Source organism: Anser cygnoides, chromosome 34 (assembly GCF_040182565.1).
Source record: "Anser cygnoides isolate HZ-2024a breed goose chromosome 34, Taihu_goose_T2T_genome, whole genome shotgun sequence".
Classification (NCBI taxonomy): Eukaryota; Metazoa; Chordata; class Aves; order Anseriformes; family Anatidae; genus Anser; species Anser cygnoides.
Window position 1 is genome coordinate 1069762 of NC_089906.1, and position 25488 is coordinate 1095249.

Sequence of the window (25488 nt, forward strand, 5' to 3'; positions counted from 1 at the left end):
GGACCCTCCCCAAATTAAGGGGGGGGGAGCGCTGTTATGTGGGGGGGGCTTTATTGAGGGGGGGTGGGGTGGGCGTGTGTGTGGGGGGGGTCCTGCGCGTCGAGCACGCGTGTGCGGGGGCCGCAGGCGTGACACACGCGTGTGCACGGGATGTCGGACGTGTGTGTGTGGGGGGGTGTCCTGGGGGGGGGGGGGCCCTCACCCGCGCTGGGGGGGCGCCGGGGGGGGCCCCTCCTCGGCCTCGTGGTACTCGCTGTCGGGGCTCTCCCCGTCCGAGCTCGACGAGCTCCAGCCTGGCCTGGAGGGGGGGGGTGTGGGGGGGTGGTGTCAGGTGTGGGACCCCCCCCCGAGACCCCCCCGCCATTGCCCCACATCCCCCCCATCACCCCATACCCCCCCCCATTGCCCCATACCCCCCCCATATTCCCCCCCTATTGCCCCATACCCCCCCCTCACCCCCAAGCCACCCCAGCCCCACAACAGCCCCCATCGCCCCCCCCCCCCCCCAAAAAAATCCCCCCCCCAATTACCCCATAACCCCCCCAGGACCCCCCCCAGCCCCCCCCTACCTGCCGCCGCCCCCCCCCCTCGGGGCTCTCCGGAGCCTTCCTCCCCCTCCTCATCGCCCCCAGCCGCCGCCTCTGCAGTACAAAGGGGGGGGGGTGAGCGGTGCCAGGACCCCCCCCCAGCGTCCCCGTGCCCCCCCCCACCGTGTCCCCTCACTCACCTGAGGCCGGGGGGTCCCGGGGGGGTTCCGCTGGGCCAGGCGCCGCCGAGCCTCCTGCAGCTCGCCCAGCGCCCGCCGCAGTTGCCCCTCCAGCACCGCCACGCGCCCCGCCAGCCCCCCCGGCCCCCCCGGGACCCCCGGCTCCGGCACCCCCCACGGCCACGCTGCGGCGCCGCGGCCCCTCCGTGCCCACCCCCACCGAGCGGCGGCCGGGGCCGGGGGGGCCGGTGGGGCCAGGGCCCCTACTGGTACCGGGAGCGGGGGCTGCGCTGGAACTGGTGGGGCTGGGGCCCGTGGTGATGGTGAAACTGGTGGCGCTGGTGGTGAAACTGGTGGGGCTGGTGGTGAAACTGGTGGCGCTGGTGGTGAAACTGGTGGGGCTGGTGGTGAAACTGGTGGCGCTGGTGGTGAAACTGGTGATGCTGGTGGTGAAACTGGTGGCGCTGGTGGTGAAACTGGTGGCGCTGGTGCCCGTACTGGTGGCAGGACCGGTGCTCGTACCGAAACTGGTGGTGCTGGTGCTCAAACTGGTACCGGTACTGGTGCCCGTATGGGTACCGGTAATTGTGCTGGAACTGGTGCTGCTGGTGCCAATGCTGGTGCCCATCCCAGTACCGGTGCCTGTGCGGGAACTGGTGATGCCGGTGCCCAAACTGGTGCTGCTGGTGCCCATAGCCATACTGGTATTGGTACTGGGGCCCATTCTGGTGGCAGTACTGGTGCCCACGCTGAAACTGGTGCTGCTGGTGCCCATACTGGTACCGGTACGGGTGCCCGTGCTGAAACTGGTGGTGATACCGGTGCCTATGCCGGAACTGGTGCTGCCGGTGCCCATACCAGTATTGGTACTGGTGCCTGTGCTAAAACTGGTGGTAATACCGGTGCCTATGCCGGAACTGGTGCTGCTGGTGCCCATACCAGTACCGGTACTGGTGCCTGTGCCGGAACTGGTGCTGCCGGTGCCCAAACTGGTGCCTGTGCCGGAACTGGTGCTGCCGGTGCCCATACCAGTACCGGTACTGGTGCCTGGGCTGGAACTGGTGCTGCCGGTGCCCATACCAGTATTGGTACTGGTGCCTGTGCTGAAACTGGTGGTGATACCGGTGCCTATGCCGGAACTGGTGCTGCCGGTGCCCGTACCGGTACCGGTACCGATGCCGGCGCCGGTGCTGCCGGTGCCCATGCCGACGCTGACGCCGGTGCCCGTCCCGGTGCCAGCGCTGGCCCCGTCCTCACCGGCGCCGTCCCCGCCGTCGCCCTGGGGGTCGCCCCCCGGCTCGGTGCCGGCGGCGCCGCAGGAGCAGGGGCAGGCGCAGCCCCCGGGGCGCCGGAGCCGGGCCAGCAGCAGCCGCTTCTCGTCCTGCAGCCGCTCGAGGCGACGCCGCAGCTCCGGCAGCGCCCGCGCCTGCTCCTCCAGCTCCCGCAGCCGCCGCAGCGCCGCCGCCATCTGCTCCCGCACCAGCCGCAGCGGCGCGGCCCCCGGCGAGCCCCCCGCCGAGCCCCCTGCCCAGGGCACCGCCGCTGCCTTCCTCCCGGCCTCCTCCTCCTCCTCCTCCTCCTCGTCGGCCTCCAGGCGCCGCCGAGCCCCCCGCAGCGTCCGCTCCACGCGGGGGTCGCGGGCGCAGAGGGACTCGGCCGAGGCGGCCCAGGAGGCGCGGGAGGGCCGGCGCCCCCCCGGCACGCGGCGCAGCGTCAGCCCCTTCTCGATGGCCTCCACGTACTTGAGGAAGTCGAGGTCCAGGCGGTAGCCGTACGGCGTCTCCAGGGAGTACGGGGCCGAGCCGGGGGGCGCCGGGGGACGGGGGCGCTTGGCCTGCGGGGCGGGAGGGGGCAAGGGGGTGGCGGCGGAGATGCTGGGCCCGGGGGGGGGGGGGGGGGGGGGGGCTCCAAAGGCATCGCTATGGGGGCCCCCATCCCCTTGGGGACCCCAAACCCATCGCTACAGGACACTATGCCCTGGGGGACCCCATCCCGGGGGACCCCCCCACTTTCCTTGGGGACCCCAATTCCATTGTTATGGGGGACCCCATCCCCTTGGGGACCCCAAACCTACAATTATGGGGCACCATCTTTTGGGGGACCCCATCCCCACCTCCCACCTGTGGGGGGGGGACCCCACCCATACAGGACCCATTGCTATGGGGGCCCCCATCCCCTTGGGGACCCCAAACCCATCACTGCTATGGGGGACCCCATCCCCTTGGGGACCCCAAACCCATCACTTTGGGGGACCCCATCCCCTTGGGGACCCCAAACCTACAATTATGGGGCACCATCTTTTGGGGGACCCCATCCCCACCCCTCCCGGGGGACCCCAATCCCATTGCTATGGGGGCCCCCATCCCCTTGGGGACCCCAAACCCATCACTTTGGGGGCCCCCATCCCCTTGGGGACCCCAAACCCATCACTTTGGGGGACCCCATCCCCTTGGGGACCCCAAACCTACAATTACGGGACCCCATCCCCTTGGGGCCCCCAAACCCATCGCTACAGGACACCATGCTCTGGGGGACCCCATCCCCACCTCCCGGGGGACCCCAAAGCCATCGCTATGGGACAGCCCCGTTCCCTACATGGCCCCACCCCCTATGGGACCCCATCCCCTAAGGGACCCTACCCTAAGGGACCCCACCCCCATCGCTGTGGGACACCCCAGTTCCCTATGGCACCACCACCCCCTACAGGACCCCATTTCCTACCAGACCCAATCCTCTGTGGGACCCCCCCCATCCCCTATGGGACCCCCCCCCAGCCCCTATAGGACCCCCATCCCCATGGGACCCCCAGACCCCTCCCCATTCCCTACAGTGGCCCAGGACCCCCTCCCCACCCCCTAAGGCACCCCAGGGACCCCCCGACCCCCATCCCCTCCGGGGCCCAGGCACCTTGGACCCCAAAGACCCCCCCCCCATCCCCTCTGGGACCCCCTCCCCACCCCGAGCAGCACCCAGGACCCCCCCCCTGCCCAGAACCCCCCCCCCAGCCCCTCTGGGACCCCAGCCCCCCCCCTCCAGCAGCCCCCAGGACTCTGCCCTGGCCCCCAGCCCCCCCAGAGACCCCTCCCGCCCCCCCGGGACCCCCAGAGACCCCCCCCGGGACCCCCCCCCGCACCCACCTGGGAAGGCCACGTCCACGCGCAGCACCTGGGCCATGGCGGCGCCGTCACCTGCGGATGGGGACGGGGTCAGGGACGTGTGGGGGGCACTGGGGGGGGGGGCCTGGCCTCGCAGCCCCCCCCCCCCCCAGCTCTGGGGGCTCAGAGGGGTCGTGGGCACCCCCCCGACCCCCCCCGACCCCCCCCAACCCCTGTCCGGCCCTGGGAAGTGTGGGGGGGGTCCCGGGGGGGCCGCTGGGCCGGGCGCCCGCCTTCCCCCTCCGGCGCCTCCTCGGCCGCACATGGAAGCAATTAGGGGCGCGGCGGCGCTCCGGATCCGGCGAGGCCCCACAGCGAGAGCGGGACGGGGCCCGCGCCCCACGGCTGCCAGTGGGACCTGGCACCCCATAGCGCCATCGCCCCATAGAGCCTCCGCCCCATAGAGCCACCGCCCTACACCCTACAGCTCCGTCACCCCGTAGCCCTATAGCTCCGTCACCCCGTAGCCCTATAGCTCCGTCACCCCGTAGCCCTATAGCTCCGCCACCCCACAGCCCTATAGCTCTGCCACCCCATAGCCCTATAGCTCCGTCACCCCACAGCCCTACAGCTCCGTCACCCCACAGCCCTATAGCTCTGTCATCCCATAGCCCTATAGCTCTGTCACCCCGCAGCCCCCCAGCTCCCTTGCCCCACAGTTCGCTTGCCCCACAAGCCCTATGGCTCCACCGGCCCCCACAGCTCCATAGCGCCGCCGCCCCACAACTCCGCCACCCCATAGCTGCATCGCCCCATAGCGCCCTCGCCTCGCCCTATAGCTCCCTCGTGCCCCCCAACTCCCTCATCCCCCAGCCCCACGGCCCCATAGATCCATCGCCCCACAGCCCCCAGCTCCATCACCCCACTGCCCCCCCGTAGCTCCGTCACCCCACAGCCCCCCACCCCATAGCTCCATCACCCCCCAGCCTCACCGCCCCATAACTCCATTGCCGCACTGCTCCGTCGCCCCACATCGCCGCCCCACGGCCCCATCGCCCCATAACCCCACATTGCCACCCCATATCTCCATCACCCCATGGATCCCCTGCCCCATAACGACACCACCCCATAGCACCATCACCCCACATCGCTGCCCCGTAGCTCCATCACCTTACAGATCCTGACCCATAACTCCATCGCCCCATAGACCCACCGCCCCCTAGCCCCACATCACCGTCCCACGGCCCCATCACCCCATAGCTCCCCTGCCCATAGCTCCATCACGCCACAGCTCCACCGCCCCGCAGCTACATCGCCCCGTAGATCCACCGCCCCATAGCCCCACATCGCCGCCCCACAGCTCATTCACCCCATAGCCCCACTGCCCATAACCGCATCCCCCCACAGCCCCGTCGCCCCACATCGCCGCCCCATAGCTCCATCACCCCATAGCCCCTTGCCCCATAGCTCCATCGCCCCACAGCTCCGTCACCCTATAGATCCCCCGCCCCATAACTCCATCCCCCCACAGCCCCGTCGTCCCACATCACCGCCCCATAGCTCCATACCCCATAGCCCCACTGCCCCATAACTGCATCCCCCCATAGCCCCCCCGCCCCATAGCCCCCCGCCCCATAGCTCCACCGCCCCACAGCTCCATCACCCCATAGATCCCCCGCCCCATAACTCCATCGCCCCATAGAGCCCCCCCCATAACCCCCCCGCCCCATAGCTCCATACCCCATAACTCCATCGCCCCATAGCTCCACCGCCCCACAGCTCCATCGCCCCATAGAGCCCCCGCCCCATAGAGCCCCCGCCCCATAACTCCATCACCCCATAGATCCCCCGCCCCATAGCTCCATCCCCCATAGCCCCCCGCCCCATAGCTCCATACCCCATAACTCCATCGCCCCATAGCTCACCGCCCCACAGCTCCATCTCCCCATAGAGCCCTGCCCATAACCCCCCCGCCCCATAGAGCCCCGCCCCATAGCTCCATCCCCCCATAGCCCCCCACCCCCCAGCCCCCCTGCCCCACAGCCCCCCCCCCCCCCCCGGTACCGACCCGCGGCCGCCGCCGCTCTGGAGCCTCCCGCGCCGCCGCCACCGCCCAGCGCCGGCCCCGCCCCTCCCCCTCTGACCACGCCCCCAGCCCCTCCCCCCTGACCCCGCCCCTCCCTCCTTGACCACGCCCCCTCCCGCCTTAGCCCCGCCCCCATCTCCCCCCACCGCCCTGGCCGCGCGCCACCCGCCCCAGCTAAGCCCCGCCCCCTTCCGCCGTGGCCACGCCCCCTTTTGGCGGTAGGCCCCGCCCCTCCGTTCTGGCCCCGCCCCTTTTGGCGTTAGGCCACGCCCCCGTCCCGTTCTGGCCCCGCCCCCTTTGGCGCCAGCCCCCGCCCCCTTTTGGCGTTAGGCCCCGCCCCCTCCGTTCTGGCCCCGCCCCCTCGTTGCGGCCCCGCCCCCCGTGCCGGTGCCGTTGGAGCCCCCATGGGCGGGGGGCGGCCGCGCCGGAGCCCGCTGCAGCTCGGGCTGGGGGCCTGCTGCGTGCTGCTGGCCGTGAGCGGGGGGGGCCGGGGGGGGCACCGGGGGGCTGGGGGGGGCCGGGGGGCACCGGGGGGCTGGGGGGGCCGGGGGCTCCGAGGACCGGGGGGGCCCCGGGGGCTCCGGGGTCCCCGTGGGGCTGGGGGCTCCGAGGGGGGGGACCCGTGGGGGGTCCCAGGGGGCTGGGGGGGGGCGGGGGGTCCCATAGGGCTGGGGGGGTCCTGAGGGTCCCGGGGTTCCGAGGATCCGGGGGCTCCAGAACCTGGGGGTCCGGGGGTCCCCGGTGGGCCGGGGGTCCCCGGGGGGGGGGCTGGGGGGGGGGGGGGGGGGTCCCAGGGGCTCCGAGGGACTGGGGGGTCCCGGGGGGCTCTGGGGGTGGCCCGTGGGGCTCCAAGAACCGGGGGGTCCGGGGGTTCCCCCGGATGGGGAGGGCCTGGGGGCACCGGGGGGCTGGGGGGGGGATCCCGGGGGGTCCCGGGGGCTTCGAGGGATCGGGGGGCCCGGGGGGCTCTGGGGGTCCCCGTGGGGCTGGGGGGGCTCCGGGGGGATCCCATAGGAGTGGGGGTCCCAGGGGCCTGGGGAGGGCACCGGGCGGCTGGGGGCTCCGGGGGGTCCCATGGGGGGGGCTCAGGGGGGGTCCCATAGGGCTGGGGGGTCCCGGGGTGGGGGTGGCCCGGGGGCTCCAAGAACCTGGGGGTCCGGGGGTCCCCGGGGGCCTGGGGGCCCGGGGTCCCAGGGGCTCCGAGGACCGGGGGGGGGCGGGGGGTCTGGGGGTCCCCGTGGGGCGGCTCCGGGGGTTCCCGTGGGGGGGGGATCCCGGGGGTCCCATAGGGCTGGGGGTACAGTAGGGTGGGGGGCTCCAGGAGTCCCCATAGGGTGGGGGGGTCCGGGGGGGGGCCCATAGGGCAGGGGGCTCCCGGGGTCCTGGGGGCAGGGAGGGTCTAGGGGGTCCCGGGGGGTCCTGGGGGTGTTGGGGTCCCGGGGGGGCGTCCCGGGGGTGTTGGGGTCCTGGGGGTCCCCTCAGGTCTGGGGGTCCCAGGGGGGTCCCGGAGAGGTCCGGGGGGGTCCTGGAGGGGTCCTGGGGTCCTGGGGGGGGGTCCTGGGGGGTCCTGGGGTCCTGGGGGGTCCCCTCGGGTCTGGGGGTCCTGGAGGGGTCCCGGAGGGGTCTGGGGGGTCCTGGAGGGGTCTTGGGGGGGGGGGGCGGGGTTTTGGGGTCCTGGGGGGGGTCCCCTCGGGTCTGGGGGTCCCGGAGGGGGCCGGGGGTCCCGGGGGTGTTGGGGTCTTGGGGGGTCCCCTCGGGTCTGGGGGTCCCAGGGGGGTCCTGGGGGTGTCCCCTCGGGTCTGGGGGTCCCGGAGGGGTCCGGGGGGGGTCCCGGGGGGTCCGGCCGTGGTGCCCCCCCTGACGGTGCCCCCCCCAGGTGTGGGGCTGGGCCCTGGCCCTGCTGGGGCTGTGGGGCCGCCTGGGCAGCGTCGCCCTGGGCCGCCTGGCCGGGGCCCCCCTGCCCCTGCTGCACCTGGGGGGGGCTGCGCCGCCGCGGGGGGGCCCTGGTGGGCCTGGGGGCGGCGGGGGCCTGGGGGGCCTGGACGGGACGGCCCCGGCTGCTGCTGGCGGTGAGCAGGGGGGGGGGGCACGGGGGCTGGGGGGCATTGGGGGGTGTTGGGGGGGAAATGGGGGGCTGGGGGGGGCATTGGGGGGGACATGGGGGGCTGGGGGGACTTGGGGGGAAATGGGGGGCTGGGGGGGCATTGGGGGGGAAATGGGGGAAATAGGGGGTGTTGGGGGGGACATGGGGGGCTGGGGGGGCATTGGGGGGGACGTGGGGGGCTGGGGGGGGGACTTGGGGGGGCTGGGGGGGGCATTGGGGGGAAATGGGGGGAAATAGGGGGTGTTGGGGGGGACATGGGGGGCTGGGGGGGGCATTGGGGGGGACATGGGGGGGCTTGGGGGGAAATGGGGGGAAAATAGGGGGTATTGGGGGGGACATGGGGGGCATTGGGGGGGACATGGGGGGTATTGGGGGGGACATGGGGGGGGGGGACCATGGGGGGCTGGGGGAAATAGGGGTGTTGGGGGGGACATGGGGGGCTGGGGGGGGGGGGGGGGACATGGGGGCTTGGGGGGGGGGGGGGGGAAAATAGGGGGTATTGGGGGGGACATGGGGGGCATTGGGGGGGACATGGGGGGTATTGGGGGGACATGGGGGGGACATGGGGGGCTGGGGGGAAATAGGGGGTGTTGGGGGGACATGGGGGGCTGGGGGGGCATTGGGGGGGACATGGGGGGGCTTGGGGGGGGGGGGGAAATGGGGGAAAATAGGGGGCGTTGGGGGGGACATGGGGGGGTATTGGGGGGGACATGGGGGGGACATGGGGGGTATTGGGGGGACATGGGGGGACATGGGGGGCTGGGGGGGCATTGGGGGGAAATGGGGGGGAAATAGGGGGTGTTGGGGGGACATGGGGGCTGGGGGGGGACATGGGGGGCTTGGGGGGGCATTGGGGGGGCTGGGGGGGCATTGAGGGAAAATAGGGGGTGTTGGGGGGGACATGGGGGGCAGGGGGGGCACTGGGGGGACATGGGGGGTGTTGGGGGGACATGGGGGGTGTTGGGGGGGGACATGGGGGGGCTGGGGGGGCATTGGGGGGAAATGGGGGGCTGAGGGGGCATTGGGGAGGTATTGGGGGGGCTGGGGGGGTGTTGGGGGGCATTGGGGGAGGACATGGGGGGGTTTGGGGGGGCAATGGGGGGGCTGGGGGGGGACACGGGGGGTATTGGGGGAGTAAGGGGCTGGGGGGGCCGTGGGGGGGGACATGGGGGGACATTGGGGTCATGGGGGGGGCACATGGGGTGACGTGAGGACACTGGGAGACGTGGGGGGGGGCATGGGGGGCACCCAGTCCCCCCCCCCTTAACTCCCCCCCCCAGTTCCTGGTGGCCCTGCTGGTGCTGCTGGTGGCCGAGGTGGCCATGGCCACCTTCCTCTACGACTACCGGGCCTTCGTGAGTGTGGGGGGGGGGGGCCGGGGGGGGGCCCGAGGTGGGGGTGACGCCGGGGGTGACACCGAGTGTGTCCCCCCCCCCCCCAAGGCGCGCAGCCTGGTGCTGGACCGGGCGCTGCGGGCGCTGCGCTGGCAGTACGGCACCAGCCGGGGGGGGCCCTCACCCAGGCCTGGGACAGCGTCATGAGCAAGGTGGGGGCCGGGGGGGCGCGGGGGGTCCTGGGGGGGCCTGAGGGGTCTGGGGGGGGGGTCTGGGGGGTCCTGGGGGGCCTTGGGGGTCCTGGGAAGGGCCTGGGGGGGCCTGGGGGGTCTGGGGGGGTCTGGGGGTCCTGGGGGGTTCATGTGGGGCCTGGGGGGCCTGGGGGGTCTGGGAGGTCCTTGGGGGGCTCATGTGGGTCCTGGGGGGCCTTGGGGGTCCTGGGGGGGTCTGGGGGGCCTGGGGGGTCTGGGGGGTCCTGGGGGGCCTGGAGGGGGCCTGAGGGGGTCTGGGGTGACCTGGGGGGCCTTGGGGGTCCTGGGGGGGCCTGGGGGGCCTTGGGGGTCCTGGGGGTCTGGGGGGGCCTGAGGGGGCCTGGGGGGGTCTGGGGGGGCCTGAGGGGGCCTGGGGGGTCTGGGAGGTCCTTGGGGGCTCATGTGGGTCCTGGGGGGCCTTGGGGGTCCTGGGGGGGGTCTGGGGGGGGCCTGAAGGGGTCTGGGGGGAGGGCTCTGGGTGGTCCGGGGGGTCTGAGGGGGTCCTGAGGGGTTCGGAGGGGGCTCATGTGGGTCCTGGGGGGTCTGGGGGAGTCCTGGGGGGTCCTGAGAGGGTCTGGGGGGTTCTGAGGGGGGGCTCTATGGGGTGCTGGGGGTCCCGGGGGGGGTCCCGGGGTGTCCCGGCGCCCCCCCGTGCCTGGCGCAGCCCCCCCCAGCTGCGGTGCTGCGGGGTGCGCGGCCCCGGGGACTTCGCGGGCTCGGCCTTCGGGGCGCTCTCGGGGCGCCGCCACCCCCGCAGCTGCTGCCGGCCCCCGGCCCCCCCGCCTGCGACGGCCGCAGCGCCCGGCCCGAGCTCGTGCACCAACAGGTGACCCCCCGGACCCCCGGACCCCACCCCCCCCCACCCCAAAGTCACCCCCCAGAACCCCCCAAACCCCAAAGTGGCCCCCAGAACCCCCCAAACCCGAAGTGAGCCCTCCCCAACCCCCCAGGTGATCCCCCAGAACCCCCAAACCCCAAAGTGCCCCCCCCAAAACCCCCAGGTGACCCCCCACCCCCCGGACCCTCCCACCCCAAAGTCAAACCCCAAGAACCTCCCAACCCCAAAGTGACCCCCCCCAATCCCCCAGGTGACCCCCCCAAACCCCAAAGTGACCCCCCCAAACCCCCAGGTGACCCCCCAGAACCCCAAAGTGATCCCCCCAAACCCCCCAGGTGACCCCCCCCCAACCCCAAAGTGGCCCCCAGAACCCCCAAAACCCGAAGTGACCCCCCCCCAACAGCCCCAGGTGATCCCCCAGAACCCTCCAAACCCCAAAGTGCCCCCCCCAGAACCCCCCAGGATACCCCCCCCCCAGGACCCCCCCCAAAGTCACCCCCAAGAACCTCCCAACCCCAAGGTGACCCCCCAAACCCCCCAGGTGACCCCCCAACCCCTCAGACCCTAGTGACCCCCCCCATGACCCCCCCCAAACCCCAAAGTGCCCCCCCAAACCCCCTAGATCCTAGTGACCCCCCCATGACCCCCCAAACCCCAAAGTGACCCCCCCAAATGCCCCCCCCCCGGGACCCCCCCCAAGTTTCCCCCAAACCTTCCTGCCCCCCCCCCCAGGTGCCCCCCTCCACCCCAGGGTGCCTCTCCCCCTCCCCCGGGTGCCTCTCCCCCACCCAGCCCCCCCCCGGTGCCCCCCCCCGAGGTACCCCCATCGCTGTCCCCTCCCCCCCGGTGCCCCCCCGGGTGCCCCTCCCCCACCCCAGGTATCCCCCCCTCACCGTCCCCTCCCCCCCGGTGCCCCCCCCGAGTGCCCCTCCCCACGACGCCCCCCCTCCCCCTCCCCCCCCAGGGCTGTTACCGGAAGCTGCTGGGCCTGGTCCGCGTGCGCAGCCTCGAGCTGGGGGCGGCCGCCACCGTGGCGGCGGGGCTGCAGGTGACGTCACCGGGGGTGTGTGTGCGTGACATCACGGGGGCGGTGACGTCACCGAGGCCGTGACGTCACCGCCCCCCCCCCAGCTGGTCACCGCGGTCCTGGCGCTGCTTCTCTACCTCAGGCTGCAGCCCCGCCCCGCCCCCCCCGCCGACGACGCCCCGCCCCTCGACGACGCCCCGCCCCCGAAGCCCCGCCCCCAGACGCCCCGCCCCCCGAGGCACCGCCCCGCGGGGGCCTCCCCGGACCCCCCCAATAAAGGTCCCGGCGCTGATTGGCCGTTTTTTTCCCTCCGAAACGCGCCCGCGAAGCTCATTGGCGGAGGGGGCCGTCAGCCGCGCACGCGTCCCGCCCGCCGCCTCGGCCCCCGCGCGGCGATTGGCCCGCTGGCCGTCAATCATCCGGCGCGCGCCTAGCGGACCGCGCTCTGATTGGCCCGCCCGGCGCCCCGCCGGCCAGGCCCCGCCCCCCGCCGTCCGCCAATCCGACGCCGCGCTCGCTGCCGCCGATTGATTCCCGCGCCTGTCATTCCGCGCGAGCTCCGCCCCCTGCCTCGCCCGCCAATGGTAGGCCGCCGGGCGGCCGCCTGTCTTCCGATTGGCTCCGCGGGCCGTCAGTGAGGCGCGGCTTCCCCCAATGCGGCGCGCGCGGGGGCGGGACAGCCGCCTCCCTCCCCTCATTGGCCCTTCCAGGCGTCAGTCAGCCGCGCTCCATCCGCTTCCTCTCCCGCCCGGCTCCCGATTGGCTCCCCCCTCTGCCCCTCCTCCCGCTACTTCCCTCCCCCCGCTCCCATTGGCCCATCTCCCCGCCGCTCACCCCGCCGCCCCCCACCCTTCCCCTCTCCCCCGCCTCCCTCTCCTCTTCCCATTGGCCGCGCGCGCGCGCCGCTCCCCGCTTCCCCCCTCCCCATTGGCCCACGGCGGGGAAGGGGGCGGGGGCGGGTCCGGCGGCGCTCCCAGCGTGCCCCGCGCGCGGTGTGTGGAGAGCGCGGCCTGCTCCCGCCTCGCGCCCGCGCCGCCGCCGCCGCCGCCGCCATGTCCGAGTTCAGCCCCGCGGGGCCCCCCCAGCCCCCGGCCCTCCCGGGGGGCCTCGGCCGCCGGCACGGCCGCGGGGGCCCCCGCCGCCAACGGGCCCCGGCGCCGGGGGAGCGGCTGGGGGGGGGGGGGGGGGCGGCGGCGGCGGCGCCGGGGGAGCGGGGCCAGGCCCCGGCGGCGCCCCCGGGGGGGCGGCGGAGGAGGAGGAGGTGGAGGGGGGGGGGGAGGGGCCCGGCCGGAGGCATCCGTAAGGACGCGTTCGCGGACGCCGTGCAGCGGGCCCGGCAGGTGAGGCGGCGGGGGGGGGCGCGGAGCCGGCCCGGTAACCTGTTGGGGGGGCACCCTGAGTTGACCCCCGGTACCCCTAAACCCAGTCCCGGTACCGGAACCGGGGCGCCCCAAACCCGCCCCGTGTCCCCGGTTACCGGCGGGGGGGGACACCCTAAGTTGACCTCCGGTGCCCCCAAACCCAGTCCCGGTAACCGGCGGGGGGGCCCCCAAGTTGACCCCCGGTACCCCTAAACCCAGCCCCAGTCCCGGTACCGGAACCGGGGCGCCCCAAACCCGCCCCGTGTCCCCGGTTACCGGCGGGGGGGGACCCTAAATTGACCTCCAGTGCCCCTAAACCCAGTCCCGGTAACCGGAGGGGGACCCCAAATTGACCCCCGGTCCCGGAACCGGGGAGCCCCAAACCCACCCCCCTGTCCCAGTAACCGGCGGGGGGGACCCCAATTTGACTCCAAGTACCCCTAAGCCCAGCCCCAGTCCCGGTACCGGTGGGGGTGCACAAACCCACCCCATGTCCCCGTTTACCGGTGGAGGGGGGCCTAAGTTGATCCCCGGTACCCCTAAACCCAGTCCCGGTACCGGAACCGGGGGGCCACAAACCTGCCCCGTGTGCCCGGTTACCGGCGTGGGGGGGACCCTAAATTGACCTCCGGTGCCCCCAAACCCAGCCCTGGTAACCGGAGGGGGGGCCCCGAATTGACACCCCCCCCCTCCGTCCCCAGATCGACCCCCGGTACCGGAACCGGGGGCCCCAAACCCGCCCCATCACCCCGGTTACCGGCGGGGGGGGGGGGACCCCAATTTGACCCCCGGTGCCCCCAAATCCGCCCCTAGCTCCGGTTACCGGCGGGGGGTGACCCCAATTTGACCCCCCGGTGCCCCCAAATCCGCCCCTAGCTCCGGTTACCGGCGGGGGGGGGACCCCGAATTGACCCCCGGTGCCCCCAAACCCGCCCCATCACCCCGGTTACCGGCGGGGGGGGGACCCCAATTTGACCCCCGGTGCCCCCAAATCTGCCCCCAGCCCCGGTACCGGAACCGGGGGCCCCAAACCTGCCCCTAACCCCCGGTACCGGCGGGGGGGGACCCGAATTGACCCCCCGGTTCCCAAACCCACCCACGGTACCTGGTACTGGCAGGGGGTGACCCCAAATTGACCCACCCCAGCCCCAGTACCGGGGGGGAAGTCCCCACCACCCACCCCCCCGGTACCGGCACCGGTTCATGCCCCGGGGGGGGGGACACAGTGGGGGGGGCACCGGGGGTTACGGGTGCGGGTCCTGCCCCCCCCCCCCCTGCGGGGACACCGAGGTTGTTTTGGGGCAGTTTGGGGGCTTTTGGGGTGTTTTGGAGCTGCTGGGGGGGCTCCTGGGGGGCTGTGGGGTGGGGGGGGGCAGCTTTGGGGTGCCTGGGGGGGCTGGGGGGCTGTTGTGGGGTGGGGGGATTGGCTGTGGGGTCAGGGCGGGGGGGGGGGCTCGTAGCGGGGTTATGGGGTGGCGGGGGGGGGGGTGTTGGGGGGCTCCTGGGGTCGCTTTGGGGCTTGGGGGGGCTGTTACGGGGTGGGGGGGGGCTTCTGGGGCTGTTACGGGGTCGTTTTGGGGCTGGGGGGGCTTGTAGGGCGGCTGGGTGCTTCTGGGGTCGTTGGGGGGCGCCTTGGGGGGGGGGGGGGGGGGGGTCCCTTTGGGGTTTGTGGGGCTGCTACGGGGCAGTTGGGGGGCTGTTGGGGGCAATTGGGGGGGCTATGGGGGCGTGGGGCGGCAACTGGGGGGGCTATGGGGGCATTGGGGGGGTCGTGGGGCTGTTGCGGGGTCGCTTTGGGGCCTGGGGGGGCTCCTGGGGCTGTTGGGGGCCGGGGGGCCGTTATGAGGTTGCTTTGGGGCCCCCGGGGGGGGGCGCCTTTGGGGTCGGTGGGGCTGGGGGGGGCTTTTGGGGTGCCCGTTGCGCTGTGGGGCCGACGGTGGGTTTGGGGCCCCCCCCCTTTTGTTTTGGCCCCCCCCCCCCAGTGAAATTTTGGGCCCCTATAGGGTTTTAGAGCCCCCGTGAGGTTTTGGGCCCCCCTCAGTGACATTTTGCCCCCCACGGGGTTTTGTGCCTGCCCCCCCCCCCCCCCGTAACATTTTGGGGCCCCCACAAGATTTTGCCCCCCCCCCCGTGAGGTTTTAGGGCCCCCCAGTGACATTTTGGAGCCCCCCCATGAGGTTTTGCCCCCCCCCAGTGTCATTTTGACCCCCCGTGAGATTTTGGGCCCCCCCCATGAGGTTTTGTGCCCCCCCCCCGCGACATTTCAGGTTTTTGGGGCCCCCGCTGAGCTCTGTTACCCCCCCCCCCCCCCCAAAAAAAATTCAGGACCCTCCCCCCAACCCCCCCAGCTTTTCAGGATCCCCCCCTTTTTTCACTCTGGGGGGGTCAGTTTTTGGGGTGACCCCCTTTGCCCCCCCCCCCCCGCAGATCGCGGCGAAGATCGGGGGCGACGCGGGCCCGGCGGCGACCAACAGCGCCCCCCCCGACTTCGCCTTCGGGGGGGCAGAAGCGGCAGCTGGAGGACGGAGGTGGGGCCGGGGGGGTCGGGGCCCCCCTTTTCCTCACGGGGGGGCCCTCTACCGCCACCACCCCTTTTTTTGGGGGGTAACGCCCCGCTGTGTGTGTCCCCCCCCCTTTTTTTTTTTATTTTTTATCCCCCCCCCCCCATTTTTCTCCCCGCAGACCAGCCCGAAAGCAAGAAGCTGGCGGCGCAGGGGGACTGTGAGTACGGCCCGCGGGGGGGCCGCCGGCGGCCGTGGCCCCCCGGAGCGAGGCGGGGCTGGGGGGTGACCCCCCCGGCCCGCCCCCCCCGGCCGAGCGCGGCCGGCGGCCCCCCGCCCTCACGGGGGGCTCGCTTCCCTCCGCAGCGCTCCCGACTCAGCTGGGGCCCATGCACCCCCCGCCCAGGTGAGTTTTTATTGGGGGGGGGGGGACAAATTGCTGGGGGGGGGGGTCACGGGGGGTTTGGGGTCCCTCACCCCCCCCACCCCAATATCTATGTCCCCCCCCCCCCGCAGGTCGACGGTGACGGAGGAGTACCGCGTCCCTGACGGGATGGTGGGGCTCAGTGAGTGAGGGGGGGTCTGGGGGGGGGGGGGTTGGGGGGGGGGTTTGGGGGGAAGCTGGGGGGCCAGGAGGGTGCCCCCCCCCAAATAATCCCCCCCCCCACTTTTACCCCGCAGTTATCGGCCGCGGGGGGAGCAGATCAACAAGATCCAGCAGGACTCGGGCTGCAAAGTACAGATCTCCCCAGGTAGGGGGGGCGCCAAAACCGACCCTTTTTTCGGTTAATCGCCCCCAAAACCCCCCTTTGTCCTCGTTTTGGGGTTGGGCCCCCCCCTTTTTATCCTCAGTTTGGGTTTGGGCCCCCCTTTTGGGTTTGGGCCCCCCCTTTTGTCCTCATTGCGGGTTTGGGCCCCCCTGTGTCCTATTGAAGGGGAAAAGTGGGGGTCCCAACCCCTTCTTATCCCCCAAATATGACCCGGGGGTGCCCCAAAACCCCTATTTCCCCCCCAAAAAAAAAACGATGCGGGGGGTCCCCGAGCCCCCTTTTTTTGGGGCCCCCCCCGACCCCCCCATTCTCCACAGACAGCGGCGGCCTGCCGGAGCGCAGCGTGTCGCTGACGGGCTCCCCCGAAGCCGTGCAGTGAGTACCCGAAACCCCCCGAACCCCCCAAAACCCCCCCAAACCCCAAAAACCCCCCGAACCCCCCCAAAACCCCACCGTGCCCCCTCCCCGAAGGAAAGCCAAGCTGCTGCTGGACGACATCGTGTCGCGGGGCCGGGGGGGCCGCCGGGGCAGTTCCACGACACGGCCAACGGGCAGAACGGCACGGTGCAGGAGATCATGATCCCCGCCGGCAAGGCCGGCCTCGTCATCGGCAAGGGGGCGAGACCATCAAACAGCTCCAGGTTTGCCCCCCCCCACTCCCTTATCCCATGGGGGGGCCTTTTTAGGGTGCCCCCCCGTTTTAGAGCTCTTTATCTCCCCCCCGTAGGAGCGAGCCGGCGTCAAAATGATCCTGATCCAAGACGGTTCCCAAAACACCAACGTGGACAAACCCCTGCGGATAATCGGCGACCCCTACAAAGTCCAGGTGCCCCCCCCGGCCCCTTTTTACCACCCCCCAACCCCTTTTTACACCCCCCCCCCCCATTTTGCCCCCCCCCTAATTTTACCCCCCACAGCAAGCCTGCGAGATGGTGATGGACATCCTGCGCGAGCGCGACCAGGGCGGCTTCGGCGACCGCAACGAGTACGGCTCCCGCATCGGCGGCGGCATCGACGTGAGTCCCCCCGGGGGGGTTTTATTGAGGGGGGGGCACCCTCCGCAGCCCCCACAGCTCACGACCCCCCCCCCGTGTCCCCGTTTCCCCCCCCCCCTCAGGTCCCGGTGCCGCGGCACTCGGTCGGCGTGGTGATCGGGCGCAGCGGGGAGATGATCAAAAAGATCCAGAACGACGCCGGGGTGCGGATACAGTTCAAGCAAGGTGAGGGGGGGGGCCTTAAAAACGTGGGGGGCCCCAAAAACGTGGGGGGGGGCAAAAATGTGGGGGGGGGGGGCAGGGGGGCCAAAAACGTGGGGGGGGGTCCCTTGACCCCCTGTGAATGTGGGGAGACGATCCAGAAGATCCAGGACAACGTCAGGATGCGGATGCAGTTCAAGCAAGGTGAGGGGGGGGGCCAAAAACGTGGGGGGACCCCAAAAACGTGGGGGGGGACTAAAACCGGGGGGGGGGCCACAAACGTGGGGGGGGGGGGCCCTTGGTCCCCCGTGAATGTGGGGAGACGATCAAGAAGATCCAGGACGATGTCAGGGCGCGGATGCAGTTCAAGCAAGGTGAGGGGGGGGGGCTAAAAACGCGGAGGGGGGCCCAAAAACGTGGGCGGGGGGCAAAAAACTGTGGGGGGGGCCACCTTAACCCCCTGCGAATTCCCCCCCCCCCCGTTGTTTGGCAGATGACGGCACGGGCCCCGAGAAGATCGCGCACATCATGGGCCCCCCCGAGCGCTGCGAGCACGCCGCCCGCATCATCAACGACCTCCTGCAGAGCCTGCGGGTACGGGGCTGGGGGGGGGGGGCGGGGGGGGGCCAAAAAAAATACCCCCCCCCCCCCGGCTCTCACACCTCCCTCCCCTTCCACAGAGCGGCCCCCCGGGACCCCCGGGGCCTGGGATGCCCCCGGGGGGGCCGGGGGCGCGGGCGAGGCGCGGGGAGCTGGGGCCCCCGGGGGCGAAATGACCTTCTCCATCCCCACGCACAAGTGCGGGTTGGTCATCGGCCGAGGTGAGCGCCCCCATGCCAAAAAAAACCCCGAAACCCCCCCAAAAATAACAAGCGGACCCCGAACTAACGCGGGGGGCCCCCCGGTGCCCCCCCCCCCGCAGGGGGGAGAACGTGAAGGCCATCAACCAGCAGACGGGCGCCTTCGTGGAGATCTCGCGGCAGCTGCCCCCCAACGGCGACCCCAACTTCAAGCTCTTCGTCATCCGCGGCTCCCCCCAGCAGATCGACCACGCCAAGCAGCTCATCGAGGAGAAGATCGAGGTGGGCCCCCCCCCGGGAAAAAAAAAAAAATAAACACCTTTACGCCCCCCCCCCCCCGAAGTGTTTTGGGGGGGTTAACTCGTTTTGTTTCCATCCCCCCCCTCCCAGGGGCTGCTCTGCCCGGTGGGGCCAGGGCTGGGGGAGCTGCCAGGACCCGCAGCCCCCCCCCCCCCCCCCCCAAAAAAAACCCTCATGTACCCCCCGAAGTGTTTTGGGGGGTTAACTTGTTCTGTTCCCCCCTCTCCCCAAAAAAAACCACTCATGTACCCCCCCGAAGTGTTTTGGGGGGGTTAACTCGTTCTGTTTCCACCCCCCCCCCCTCCCAGGGGCTGCTCTGCCTGGTGGGGCCGGGGCTGGGGGGGGGCTGCCAGACCCATGCCCCCCCCCCCAAAAAAGTGTTTTGGGGGGTTAATTCATTCCCCCCCCCAAAACCCTCACGCACCCTGCCCCCAAAGTGTTTTTTGGGGGGGGTTAATTCATTCTTTCCCCCCCGCCCCCAGAGGGCCACTCTGCCCGGTGGGGCTGGGGCAGGGGCTGGGGGGCCACCAGGACCTGTGCCCCCCCCCCCCCCAAACCCTCATGCACCCCCCCCCCCCCAAGTGTTTTTGGGGGGGGTTAACTCATTCTGTTCCCCCCCCCCCCCAAAAAAGAAAACCCTAACGCGCCCCCCCGCAACGTGTTTTGGGGGGGGTTAACTCATTCTGTTCCACCCCCCCCCCCCCAGGGGCCGCTCTGCTCGGTGGGGCTGGGGCTGGGGGGGGGGCCGCCAGACCTGTGCCCCCCCCAAAACCCGCTCACGCACCCCCCCCAAGTGTTTTGGGGGGTTAACTCATTCTTTCCCCCCCGCCCCCAGAGGGCCACTCTGCCCGGTGGGGCTGGGGCAGGGGCTGGGGGGCCACCAGACCTGTGCCCCCCCCCCCCCCCAAACCCTCACGCACCCCCCCGCGACGTGTTTTGGGCGGGGGTTAACTTGTTCTGTTCCCCCCCCCCCCCAAAAGAAAACCCTAATGCCCCCCCCCCCGAAGTGTTTTGGGGGGGTTAACTGTTTCTGTTCCTCCCCCCCATAAGAAAACCCTAACGCGCCCCCCCCCCGCGACGTGTTTTGGGCGGGGGTTAACTTGTTCTGTTCCCCCCCCCCCCCAAAAAGAAAACCCTAATGCCCCCCCCCCCGAAGTGTTTTGGGGGGTTAACTGTTTCTGTTCCTCCCCCCCCATAAGAAAATCCTCATGCACCCCCCCCCCCAAAGTGTTTTGGGGGGGGTTAACTCTCGTTCTGTCCACCCCCCCCCCCCAAAAAAACCCCTCACGCCCCCCCCCGAAGTGTTTTGGGGGGGCTAACTGGCTCTGTTCCCCCCCAGGGGCCGCTCTGCCCGGTGGGGCCAGGCCCGGGCCCGGGGGGCCGCCAGGACCCGCGGGCCCCATGGGACCCTTCAACCCCGGGCCCTTCAACCAGGGCCCCCGGGGGCCCCCCCGCAGTGAGTATCGGGGTTGGGGGGGGGGGGGGGGGGCGCACGGCCCCCTCCTCACCTCCCCCCCCCCCCCTCAGCCCCGGAGGCCCCCCCCGCACCAGTACCCCCCAGGGATGGGGCAACACCTACCCACAGTGGCAGCCGCCGGCCCCCCATGACCCAAGTGAGTGGCGCGGGACCCCCCCCCCCTTTTATTTTGGGACCCCCCTTTTATTTTGGGACCCCGCCCTTTTATTTTGGGACCCCCCTTATTTGTGGGACCCCCCTTTTATTTGTGGGACCCCCCTTTATTTGTGGGACTCCCCCTCCCTCATTTGTGGACCCCCCTTTATTTAAGGGACCCCCCTTTAGTTTTGGGACCCCCCTTTTATTTTTGGGACCCCCCTTTAGTTTTGGGTTCAACTCCTTTATTTAAGGGACCCCCCCTTTATTTAATGCACTCCCCCTCGTTTGCGGGACCCCCCTTCTTTGCAGGAACCCCAATGGTTTGTGGGACCCCCCCCCCTTTTATTTGCGGGACCTCCTCCCTTGTTTGTGGGACTCCCCCTTTATTTAAGGGACCCCCCTTATTTGTGAGACCCCCCCTCTTCTTTAAGGGACCCCCCTTATTTGTGGGATCCCTTTTCTTTAAGGAGACCCCCCCCTGTTTTCTGGATCCCCCCGCTTTCTGTGACCCCCCCCAACTTTGTGCCCCCACCCTCTTGTTGCCCCCCCCCCTTATTTCAAGATCCCCATTTCCTTACGACCCTCCCCTTATTTAGCAGACCCCCCCCCCCAATTTCTGCCCCCCCGGCTTTCTGTGACCCCCCCCGCGTTGTGCCCCCCATTTTGTGCCCCCCCTCTGGTTGCCCCTCCCCCATTTCAAGATCCCCATTTCCTTGCAACCCTCCCCTTATTTAGCAGACCCCCCCCCCCATATTTTCTGCCCCCCCCCCAGCTTTCTGTGACCCCCCACTTTGTGCCCCCCCTTATTTCAAGATCCCCATTTCCTTGCGACCCTCCTCTTATTCAGCAGACCCCCCCCCAATATTTTCTGCTCCCCCCCCCTAATTTCTGGCCCCCCCCAGCTTTCTGTGACCCCCCCACCTTGTGCCCCCCCACCCTCTGGTTGCCCCCCCCTTATTTCAAGATCCCCATTTCCTTACGACACCCCCCTTATTTAGGAGACCGCCCCCGCTATTTTTTGCTCCCCCTATTTTCTGCCCCCCCCCCCTTAATTTCTGGGCCCCCCCCGGCTCTCTCCGTGACCCCCCCCGCGTTGTGCCCCCCCCCCCCCCAGGCAAGGCGGCGGACCCCAACGCGGCGTGGGCGGCCTACTACTCGCACTACTACCAGCAGCCCCCGGGCCCGTCCCGGGGCAGCCCCGGCCCCCAGCGCCCCCCGTGCAGGGGGAGCCCCCCAGCCCCCCCCGCCGGCCAGTCCGACTACACCAAGGCCTGGGAGGAGTACTATAAGAAAATAGGTGAGGGGGGGCGCGGGGAAATATTTTGGGGGGGGGGGGGGGGGCTGGAGAGCAGCTTTACGGGTTCTGTGCCCCCCCCCCCAAAAAAAAATTGTTTGGGGGGGGTAAATGGGGGGGTAACAGAGCCCCCCCCCGGGGCTTCCCGCTCTGGGGAGGACTGGGAATTGTCGTGGGGGGGGGGGGGCCAAAATGTTTTGGGGGGGGGTGGCAATTAGGGGGGGTGGAGAGCCCCCGGGGGTTTGCCTAAGTCTGGGGAGGACTGGGAATCGCCGTGGGGGGGGGGCAAAATGTTTGGGGGGGGGGGGTAACAGAGACCCCCCAGGCTTCCCGCTCTAGGGAGCCCTGGGAATCCTCGTGGGGGGGCCCCCAAAATGCTCGGGGGGGGGGGGGGAAGGGGCAGACTGGGGGCTGTGTGGGTTCTGTGCCCCCCCCCCAAAGTGCTCCGGGGGGGGTAACAGAGCCCCCCCCCCCGAGGGCTTCCTGCTCTGGGGAGCCCTGGGAATCCTCACGGGGGGGGGCTCTGAACAACTGGGGGGGGGGGAATTGGCCCTGGGGGGGGCAGGATTGACTGGGGGGTGGAGGGGGGGCAAATTAGTGGGGGGCAGCTCTGAATCGCTCGGGGGGGGCAAATTAGCAGGGAGGGGGCTTTTAATTACTCGGGGGGCAAATCTCTGGGGGGGCTCTGAATTGGGGGGGGGGGGACGCAAATCACTGGGGGGGCTCTGAACCACATTGGGGGGGGGGGCCTTTTGCCCAGGGGGGTTTAGCTGCCCCTGGAGCCCCCCCAACCCCCCTGGGGGGCCCTGGAGCCCCCCCCCTTCCCCCAAAATCCCTGGGGGGGGTCTCGAGGCCTTTTTTTTTTCCCTGCCCCCCCCAGGCCAGCAGCCCCAGCAGCCCGGCGCCCCCCGCAGCAGGACTACACGAAAGCCTGGGAGGAGTACTACAAGAAGCAAGGTCAGCCCCCCAGCCCCCCTTAGCCTTATTATTTTTGGGGAGGGGGGTCTTTTAGCCCCCCCCTCACCGTAACCCCCCCCACAGCAGCCCAGGTGGCCACGGGGGCGGTCCCGGGGCCCCCCCGGCCCCCAGCCCGACTACAGCGCGGCCTGGGCCGAGTACTACCGGCAGCAGGCGGCCTACTACGGACAGACCCCGGGGGCCGCGGGGCCCGCGCCCCCCACGCAGCAGGGACAGCAGGTGAGGACCCCCCCCCCCAGGATGCCCCCCCCCCGCGGGGTCCCGGGGGGGCCGCGGCGCCCTTTTTTCTTTGCCCCCCCCCCCCAGTGTAAAAGGGCCTAAACAGCACAAAATTAGGGGGTGGGGGGGGGGATTTTGCATGGGGGGGGGGGGCAAAATGGGCTTGGCCCCCCCCCCCAAATGGGCTTGGGCCCCCCCCAACTGACCAGCTCCCCCAGACCCCCACGGGGTCCTTGGGGGGGGGCGGCAGAGCCCCTTTTTCCTTTAACCCCCCCCCCCAGTGTAAAGGGGCCCAAAAGCACAAAATTAGGGGGTTGGGGGGGGATTGTGCATGGGGGGCAAAATGGGCTTGGCCCCCCCCCAAATGGGCTTGGGGCCCCCCCCCAACTGACCTGGCCCCCCAACTGACCTGCACCCCCCATTATGCTGGGGGGGGCCTAACTGGGAGGGGGGGTCTCCTGAAGTCCTTGAGGGGACCCCAAAGGGCCCCAAAAAACCCATAAAGGCCCCAAAAAACTCCAAAGCGCCCCAAAAAGTCCTGTAAGCCCCCCCCCCAAAAAAACAACTCCCCCAAAACCCCCAAGACCCCAAAAAACCATCTAAGGGAGCCCAAGACCCCACAAGCCCCCCCCAAACCCCTATTACAGCCCCCACCCCCTCTAAGGGCCCCCAAAACCCCATAAGCCCCCCCCAAATCCTAAGGGCCCCCAAACCCACATAACAGCGCCCCCCCCCCCCCCCATAAGGGCCCCCAAAACCCCGTAAGCCCCCCAAAACCCCGTAAGCCCCCCCCCAACCCTTTAAGCCCCCCCCAAGCCCCCTATAATGCCCCCCGAAGCCTTCCCCCAGACCCCCTGGTGTTGGGGGGGGTCATTTGGGGCACCCCGGTGTTGGGGGGGGGTCGTTCTGTGCCCCCCCGCTGTTGGGGGGGGTCGTTCTGTCCCCCCGCTGTTGGGGGGGGTCGTTCTGCCCCCCGGTGTTGGGGGGTCGTTCGGGGCCCCCCTGGCGTTGGGGGGGGGTCATTCTGCGCCCCCCAGTGTTGAGGGGGGGTCATTCTGTGCCCCCTGGTGTTGAGGGGGGGGGTCATTCTGTGCCCCCCTGGTGTTGGAGGGGTCGTGCGGGGCCCCCTGGTGTTGGGGGGGGTCGTTCTGGCCCCCCCCCCCCCCCCCCCCCATTTCTCTCTCCCCAGGCTCAGTGAACCGAATGTGAACCCCCGTCTGTGACCCCCCCCCCTTTTGTTTTGTGGCGAGCGGCCGCGGCCGGCCGGGACCAGCGGCCCCCCCGAGAACCCCCCTCTCCCCCCCCCAAAAAAAAAAAACACGGGGGGGGGTGTGTGGGGGTGTCCTCTCCCCCCCCCCCCCAAAAATCACCCCGAAATCTCCTCGGGATCGTCGCGCCCCGGGGCCCCGCGCCCCCCCTCCCCGCTCGTAGGTAGAGTCGAACATTCCTGGGGCGCCGCCCCGGGCCCCCCCCCCCCCCCCCCCCCCCCCCCCCCCCCCCGGGCCCCCCCCAGCCCCGCGGGCGCGCCGAGCAGAGCGGCCCCCCCCCCCGCCGGTTGCCCGCTCCGTTTTTACTTTTTACCGCTTGTTTTTAACTTCACAAATAAACGAGAAAACCGGAGCCCCCCGCTGTCCCCCCCGTGGGGTTTGGGGGGGGGGGGGCAGAAATGTTGGGGGGGGGGTAAAGGGGCTTTTGGGGGGGTTGGGGGGGTAACGGAGTTATTTGGGGGGGTTAAGGGGTTTGGGGGGGGTTAAGGGGCATTTCGGGGGTTGGGGGGTATTTGGGGGGGTTAAGGGGTTTTTTGGGGGGTTAAGGGGGTTTGGGGGGTAAAGGGGCTTTTTTGGGGGGGCTGGGGGGTAACGGAGTATTTGGGGGGTAAAGGGTTTTTTTGGGGGGGTTAAGGGGGTTTGGGGGGGTAAAAGGGCATTTTTTAGAGGGGGGTGGGGGGGGGTAATGATATTTTGGGGGGTAAGGGGTTTGGGGTAAAGGGGCTTTTTGGGGGGTTAAGGGAGTTTTGGGGGGTAAAGGGGCTTTTTTTGGGGGGGGGTTGGGGGGTAACGGACTATTTGGGGGGGTTAAGGGGCTTTTGGGGGCGTAAAGGCTTTTTGGGGGTGTTGGGGGGTAACGGAGTATTTTGGGGGGGTTAAGGGGGTTTTGGGGGAGTAAAGGGGCATTTTGGGGGGTAAAGGGGCTTTTTGGGGGGGTTGGGGGGGTAACGGAGTATTTGGGGGGGTAAAGGTTTTTGGGGGGTTGGGGGTTTGGGGGGGTAAAAGGGCATTTTGAGGGGGGTTGGGAGGGTAATGATATTTTGGGGGGTAAAGGGGCTTTTTTGGGGGGGTTGGGGGGGTAACGGAGTATTTGGGGGGTTAAGGGGGGTTTTGGGGGGGGTAAAGGGGCATTTTGGGGGGGTTGGGGGGGTAACAGAGTATTTGGGGGGTTAAGGGGGGTTTGGGGGGGGGGTAAAGGGGTATTTTGGTGGGGTTGGGGGGTAATGATATTTTGGGGGGTAAAGGGGCTTTTTTGGGGGCGTTTTGGGGGGCGGTAACTGGATATTTTGGGGGGTGAAGGGGTTTTGGGGGGTGGGGGATGAAGGGGCATTTTGGAGGGGGAAGAAATATTTGGGGGGGGGTAAAGGGGCTTTTGGGGGGGGGCTGGTGGGGAAAGGGGCGTTTTTGGGGGGATGAAGGGGCTTTTTGGGGGAGGAAGAAACATTTGGGGGGGCAAGAAGCATTTGGGGGCGTAAAGCGTTTTCAGGGGGTTTTGGGGGGGTAACTGGATATTTTGGGGGTTAAAGGGGCTTTTGGGGGTGTAACGGGACCTTTTTTGGGGGGGTTGAGGGGGTTAAGGGGCTTTTGGGGTGGAGGTAAGGGGGAAGAAGCATTTTGGGGGGGGTAAATGGGCTTTTTGGGGGAGGTGGAGGGGCGTTTTGGGGGGGCAAGAAGCATTTGGGGGGTAACGGGGCTTTTTGGGGGGTGAAGGGGTTTTGGGGGGAGTTAAAGTGCTTTTTCGGGGG

The 25488-nt window shown here is 70.4% G+C and overlaps 3 protein-coding genes across 3 annotated transcripts; 2 read left to right on the forward strand and 1 right to left on the reverse strand.

The window, feature by feature from the left end:
• Positions 1-43: 43 nt before the first annotated feature.
• On the reverse strand, positions 44-6293 carry KANK2 (KN motif and ankyrin repeat domains 2). Its single transcript, XM_066986400.1, has 6 exons — positions 6158-6293; positions 5870-5982; positions 3844-3894; positions 728-2540; positions 570-641; positions 44-298 (listed from the first exon to the last, which is right to left on the reverse strand). The coding sequence occupies exons 1-6, from the start codon at positions 6291-6293 to the stop codon at positions 51-53; spliced, it is 2433 nt and encodes an 810-aa protein (XP_066842501.1). The 3' UTR covers positions 44-50.
• LOC136788274 (collagen alpha-2(I) chain-like) lies at positions 6202-11901 on the forward strand. The gene is made up of 6 exons (XM_066986499.1): positions 6202-6360; positions 7764-7956; positions 9272-9346; positions 9434-9537; positions 11379-11462; positions 11546-11901. The coding sequence occupies exons 1-6, from the start codon at positions 6292-6294 to the stop codon at positions 11873-11875; spliced, it is 855 nt and encodes a 284-aa protein (XP_066842600.1). The 5' UTR covers positions 6202-6291; the 3' UTR covers positions 11876-11901.
• A 539-nt stretch (positions 11902-12440) lies between these two features.
• KHSRP (KH-type splicing regulatory protein) lies at positions 12441-23800 on the forward strand. Its single transcript, XM_066986504.1, is given in 28 exon segments — positions 12441-12781; positions 15230-15298; positions 15300-15330; positions 15485-15523; positions 15670-15709; positions 15820-15869; positions 15985-15999; positions 16002-16055; positions 16391-16448; positions 16545-16582; positions 16585-16683; positions 16686-16714; positions 16801-16899; positions 16991-17089; positions 17191-17293; positions 17763-17863; positions 17950-17988; positions 17990-18027; positions 18029-18094; positions 18192-18351; positions 19709-19738; positions 19741-19792; positions 19795-19825; positions 19897-19982; positions 21099-21281; positions 22159-22235; positions 22320-22475; positions 23665-23800. Coding segments are annotated over 28 exon segments (2139 nt in total). The 5' UTR covers positions 12441-12493; the 3' UTR covers positions 23674-23800.
• The last annotated feature ends 1688 nt before the right edge of the window (positions 23801-25488 follow it).